Source organism: Thecamonas trahens, assembly GCF_000142905.1.
Source record: "Thecamonas trahens ATCC 50062 unplaced genomic scaffold supercont1.2, whole genome shotgun sequence".
NCBI lineage: Eukaryota > Apusomonadida > Apusomonadidae > Thecamonas > Thecamonas trahens.
This window is the reverse complement of record NW_013657678.1, coordinates 166,808-172,987: the sequence shown is the minus strand read 5'-3', so window position 1 is coordinate 172,987 and position 6,180 is coordinate 166,808. Positions and strand designations below refer to the sequence as shown.

The 6,180-nt window shown below is 64.5% G+C and overlaps 2 protein-coding genes across 2 annotated transcripts; one reads left to right on the top strand and one right to left on the bottom strand.

The window, feature by feature from the left end:
• Positions 1–98: 98 nt before the first annotated feature.
• On the top strand, positions 99–3,659 carry AMSG_00405 (uncharacterized protein; the record flags this gene model as incomplete). Its single annotated transcript, XM_013907230.1, has 2 exons — positions 99–117; positions 251–3,659. The coding sequence occupies 2 exons, from the start codon at positions 99–101 to the stop codon at positions 3,445–3,447; spliced, it is 3,216 nt and encodes a 1,071-aa protein (XP_013762684.1). The 3' UTR covers positions 3,448–3,659.
• On the bottom strand, positions 3,504–6,163 carry AMSG_00404 (DNA ligase 1; the record flags this gene model as incomplete). The annotated part of the gene is made up of 1 exon (XM_013907229.1): positions 3,504–6,163. The coding sequence occupies exon 1, from the start codon at positions 6,153–6,155 to the stop codon at positions 3,504–3,506; it is 2,652 nt and encodes an 883-aa protein (XP_013762683.1). The 5' UTR covers positions 6,156–6,163.
• Positions 6,164–6,180: the final 17 nt, after the last annotated feature.

The window sequence follows — 6,180 nt, the reverse complement described above, 5'->3', positions numbered from 1 at the left end:
TCCCTACTACCCACCGGCCTCCCCTCCCCCCCCCTTCACCGTCTCACTCCCTCCACCGGCGTGGGTCCGTCCATCCCCCCCTCTCCCCACCCTTACCCATGTCGGTGGCTCTCAAAGGTGCGTGTCGCTTCCAGCCGCCCATCTCCTCCTCCTCCTCCTCCCCCCCCTCCCTTTCCCAAACTCACCGCTTCCTTCCTCTGTTCAGAGATTGTGGCGAGGCTGCGTGAGGCAAAGGCGGCTCATGAACAAGAGGTGCTTGCCCTGCAGCTGTCTACGGCGGCGCGGCGTGGCGAGGAAGGCGCGCTGGCAGTGGTCCACGCCGGCGCACTGCCTGTTCTCACGGCAGTACTGAATCGCGAGCTCGTCGCCGTCCGCAACTCGCAGGCTGCAACGCTCTCGCCGTTGGAACTGCTCAATGATGTGCCACGGACGTTTGTGGCAAACCCGGCACTGGTGGCCGCCGCTCTGCAGGTCTTCATGGTCATCGCTCAGCACGAGGCTGCACGCGACGCGCTTCGCTACGCCGGCGCGCTCTTGCCGCCCATCGAGGTCCTTGCTCTGGTCCCGCCTTCGCTCACTGCGCGCGTCCTGCAGGTTCGCGCCCTCGCTGCCAAGACGCTGCTGTTCATGTCAGCGTCCGAGGCAGCACTCGAGCCGATGAACGTTCTTGGCGTCTTTACCTCTATCCAGCGCTGCCTCGACTCGTCGTCGCCGGCGTCGCCGCTCGCGCCGAACGGCTTGTCGACCCTCTCGGATACCCTGGCCAACACGATGAACTCGTGGCTGGAGGACGTGCTCCGTCTCGCGGCCGCGCTCTGCGCCAATGACCGCGTCCGTGAGCACGCCGGCGAGACCTTTCCACTCAGCTCTGTCGTCGGCCACATGGTGGCTTCGTCTGGCCGTCAGCAAGCGTACGCCTTGGCGACACTGTCGTACGTGGCCAAGTCCGAGTGGTCGCATGACGGCCTTGTAGCGTCTGGCGGCGCCATGGCGCTCCTCAACGTTATCCGCGGCTCGTCGTCGGTCCATGCCCAAGTCCTTGCCGCCTCGGGCCTCAAAGCCGTGGTCAAGACCTCGCCGCGCTGCCGTGCTCTCCTGGTCACTCGCGGTGGTGATAAGGTTCTCGTTGCGCAGCTCGAGGCACTGCAACTCGTCCCTCTCTCCTCGCTGCAGGCCGGCCAGCGGAAGCTGCTCTCGCTTGTCCTGCAAATGTACGTCGGCCTCGTTGGCGACAGCAAGCACGCCGACCGACTGCTACTCGCCGAACCTCCAGCACGTCATCTGTACCTGCAGACGCCGCGCGCCTTGCTGGTCGCGTTTCTCCATGACGAGAAGCGCTTCACCGCGGCATCTGTCTTGGACATGTTCCTAGAGCTGGCCAAGGCTAGCAACGCGCTCTGGTTCTGCGTCGACGAGCTCGGTGGCTTAGAGCGCGCCGTGGCCTGGACCGCCAACGACAACATGCTGACCCAGTTCAACGCCATGCTCCTCATCCGCAAGATTCTGGCGCTCGACAAGGACGAGCTCCTCGACCGCTCACCAACCATGGCCGCTCCGCACAAAGTTGTGACGTCGGTCACTGCTGCGCTAGACTCGTCGTCGCCGCAGCTCGTTCTCCTCGCGCTCTCAGTCCTCCGCGCTTTGCTCGAGTTCTCCACCGCCGAGCCGCTGGTCTGCGTGCCGGACATCCGGGACGCTGTCTCGCGACTGCTCCTCGTCCCAGACCAGTCGCGGCAAATCAAGGACGTCGTCCGTGCGCTCTGTCACGAAATGGATGCGTCGCCGGCAAGCTCGACCGCCTCGGCTACTGTCTCGCTCGCCAAAGCCATGCACGATACTGCTGCAGGCATGAAGCCCGCAGGCGCGGGCGGCTCGTCCAAGTGGTCCAAGGTTCGCACCGTCGTCCACTCTTCGCTCGGCCAAAAGGCAGCTATGGAGGCGTTCCGCGACCGCACTGCCGCTCAAAACGCCGACGCCGCTCCAGCAGCCTCCTCGCAGTCGCTCCAGTCGGCACTGGATGTGCTCGAGTCGCTCGACTCGTCGGCTGTCATCATGTCGCCGGCGCGCGAGAAGAACCTACAGCCGAAGGCCACCGGTCGCTCCCCACAGCGCAAGCTGACTGTTGCCGAGACTTCGTCGTTGCTCAACTCCTCGCGCGATGCCGACGGCGTTCCCCCGCTCACCCGTTCCGCATCGGGACACGACTCGGTCAACTCGATGCGCCGCTACAAGTCCAACATGGCGTCGTCACCCAAGGGCGGACTGGCCCTTGACGTGCTTGACATCGGCGAAGCAAATGCTGCCACAGCCAAGGACAACGTCAAGGCTAAGGACAAGGCCAAAGACAAGGGCAAGGGCAAGGGCAAGGGCAAGGGCAAGGGCAAGGGCAAGGGCAAGAGCAAGGCCTCTGACCGCAGCTCAAGCAGACGGCGGTCACGGTCGCGGTCGCGGTCTCGGGCGCGTTCCCGCTCGCACTCGCACTCGCACTCGCGGTCGAGGTCGCGGCGGCGTGGTGCGAGCCAGGACCACAGCCGCAACACGGTTGACCCTCTCCCGTCGTCCAACCTCCACATGCGAACGTCCATTTCTGGTGACATGCCAACCATGACAACGTCGCGGTCGCGCGATGCTATCGACGCCCTGCTGGAAACCGAGTCGAACCGGTCGACAACATCATCGGCCCGGCGGCGCCGGCGGCGCAAGCAGAAGAGCATGCAGCGAATGCACTCGTTTGCAGTGGCGCGGGACGCGGGCCGCGGGGGCCTGCTCGCCAACACCTCGGCTGCCAGCGCTGGCGCCCTCAACTACTCGTCACCCAACCTGAGACATGGTACCGGCTCGCGTTCCACCCTGCGGCGAGTCAACACTTCGTCCATTGACGACGCCCTCGCTCGTCTGCAGTCGGTCTCGGCCTACGGCACTATCCGTCGTCCGAGGCGCAAAAAGGTTGGTGGCGGCGGCTCGCCGCAGCCAGACGAGCCACCTCGTCCCGCCGAGCCGATCCGTGCCCGTGAAGGCAAGGACAAGAGCAAGGCCAAGGCTAAGAGCAAGGCCAAGGCCAAGAGCAAGGCCAAGGCCAAGGACAAGGCCGCTGATGCGGCGACACCAAAATCAGCTGCTCTCCGCGCAGCAGCTGCCGTTGCCGCAGTCGCCGACGTAACGGAGCCGCCCGCAACGGCTGCACCTACTGCTACCTCAGCGCTGCACGCAAGATCGCGTAGTTCGCAGCCGAAATCCACTGGCAAAGAAGCCGGCAAGGCGGTTGACAACGGCGACGATGGCGGCGCATCCTCCTCCGCCTCCTCCTCGTCATCTTCCTCGTCGTCCTCGTCGTCGTCCTCGTCGTCGTCCTCGTCGTTGTCAGCCGTCAAGCTCCCACCCGCCCGCCCGCGCAAGTCGGTGCTGGACTCGTCGTCTTCCGGAGACTCTGTGGTCGAGCTCGGCTGATGACGTCGAGGGTGGACAGTTTACGCACTGTTTCGGTCGCTACCGCAGCTGCAGCGTCAGAGCAGCTCGTCGTCGAAAAAGTCGTCGCCGTCGTCACCGGCAGCGGCGGGAGCCTCATACCCGTGGTTGATGTCCTGGGCGCGGTAAAGGTCAGCAACCTGGTGCGAGGACGTGGCGTTTTCGGGCGTTTTGTCCTCACGGAGGCGGACAAAGCGCGGGAAGCGGAGCGAGATGCCCTTCTCGGGGTCAACGAGACCGGCGGCGGCCTTGTGGGCTGGCGAGATGGAGAGATCGGCGGCCAGGACTTCCCAGACCTGAGCCGGCTCGAACCAGACATCGGGGGTGAGATGGTCCGGGTAGGCGTAGTAAGAGCGAGGTGCCGGAATGATGTGCGCAGCGAGCGAGGAGTGAGCAGCGGCGAGGTCTGCGTCGGAGAAGCCGGTGCCGATCTTGCAAATCGACTGGAAGCGCTCCGAGTCTGGATCGTAGCATGCGAGGATGAAGCCGCCGTAGACACCAGTCCGCTTACCCTTGCCGGTGTACGCGCCGATGACGACGAGATCGAGGGTGTCGCCCATGCCGTCGAGGTAGTCCTTTTTGACCTTGAGCCACTTGTGCGAGCGTTTGGACGGCTCGTAGGTGGCGTTCTCGTCGAGGGTCTTGACCATCAGGCCCTCGCAGTTGCCCTTGACGGCCTCCTCGAGGAACGTCTGGATCTCCTCGACGTCGGACGAGTCCTTGGCGTGGGCAAACATAAAGTGGCCCTCGGTCGCCTTGAACGTCGAGTAGAGGAGCGACCGACGGGTGGCAAACGACTCTTTGAGGAGCGGGCGCCCGTTGAGATAGAGGAGGTCAAAGGCGTAGAGACAGACCTGGACCTGGATGTCGGCCACATCGACGTCCTTGCGCTTGCGGGTTGAGAGAACCTGGAACGGGAGAATGGATTGGGTGACGCGGTCGTAGGCGACAGCCTCGCAGTCGATGACGTACGACGTTGTTGCCTTTGGATCCTGCAGCGCCGATGGGAGCATGGCAATGAGGTCGGGGTACTTGGACGTGTTGTCCTCGGAAGACCGCGAGTAGATGGCGATCGAGCCGTCCGACTTGAGGTGGACCTGAGCCCGCTCACCATCGTACTTGTACTCGCAGGTGAACGCCGAGCCGCCGAACCGCTCAAAGACCTCCGAAATGCCCTTGGTGGGGAAGGCGAGCATGGGCCGAATAGGAATGCCGGGCCGCAGGTAGCAGTGGTCGTGCAGCGTGCGGAGGCCGGTCGTCCGCAGCGACTCGAGAATGACCTTCATCCACGGCAGCTCGCAGTAGACCTCCTTGACAATGCGGACGGCCTCGTCTAGCTCGGCCTGGAGTTGCGGGAGCTTGAGCTTGGGCTTGATCTGTGTGTACGCGTCGAGAACCTGGCCGTCGTCACCAATGGCCGGCCGGGTGAAGAACGCGGCATGGGCAAGTGCCGCAAGGACCGAGGCTTCGGCGAGGCCAATGCGGAGCTTGCCCTGGCACGAGCGGACGAGGTAGCGCGCCTCGGAGCCCTCGCCGGCGACGAGCAGCGACTTGATGCGGTCCTTCTTGCGGTTCATCGACGACTGGCCTTTTTCGAGCGCAATGCCCTTGAGCGTCTTGAAGACTTTGCGGACGGTGAGCGGCTTGGGCTTAAACATGGTCTGCTGCATGCCGCGCGAGTCCTCGGCGATCTCGCCGAGGTCGCCTGTCTCGGCGTACTCGGCCTTGAGCCACTTGAGCGTCCGCCCGGTCGCCTCGCAGATGGCCTTCATGATGACGGTGTCGCCGATGCCGAGCTCGATACCGGCAAACGACGGCGCGACCTGGTTAGTACAGAGGTAGACGACCTCGAGCAGGTCATCCGGCGTGAGGGCAATGACCGACCGCAAGAGCCGGCACAGGTGGGCAATGATCTCGATCCGCTTGGTTGTCGCCTCGATCTTTTCAAACGTCGCTGCGAGCGCCAAGTACGGCACCGGCTCCCCGGCCTTCCACCCCGCGTCCGCGATTGGATCATACGTCGCGCCCTTGTACGCCTCGGCCATGTTGGTTGCTACCGGCTCGTCGTCGCCTTCGGGCGCCGGCCGGTCTGCAGAGAAAACTGTGAGCTGCTCGCGAGTAAACGCAACGTTGGTTGCCTGCGATGTCGACGGCGATGCAGATGCTGCCGACGAAGGCGCGGCCTTGATCTCGGTCTTGATCTCGGTCTTGATCTCGGTCTTGATCTCGGTCTTGATCTCGGCCTTGGCGGCTAGCATGGTGATGTCAGCAGTCGTGGTGACAAGAGCGACGGCGTCCTTGATGCTCCCCTCGCTTCCGCCCTTGGCCAGAGCGTCCTGGCCATTGTCGGCCTCGTCGTCCGACTCGGAGTCTGAGAGCACTTTGCGCTTCTTGGACGGGTGCCGACCTGGAGCACCGACATCCGCATCCGCGTCTGCATCTGTGTCTGGGGCTAGGTCTGTGTCGGCCTTGCGCTTGCGCGGCGAGGGCGAGGCTGGGCCGGCCGAGGGGCCCGCCTTGGCGGCGGGTGTAGAATCATGCGGCAGGCCGGGCGAGGGCGGGGCGGGGGCGTTGCGAAGGCCACGGGAAGGGGAAGCGTCCGCCGCAGCAGCCAAGGGTGATGTCGAGGACGCGGGTGCCACGTCCATGGGAGTCGGGGCGCCAAAGAACGACGCAATGGACCGTTGCATGGCGGAGTTGCGTGTGCGTGCGTGC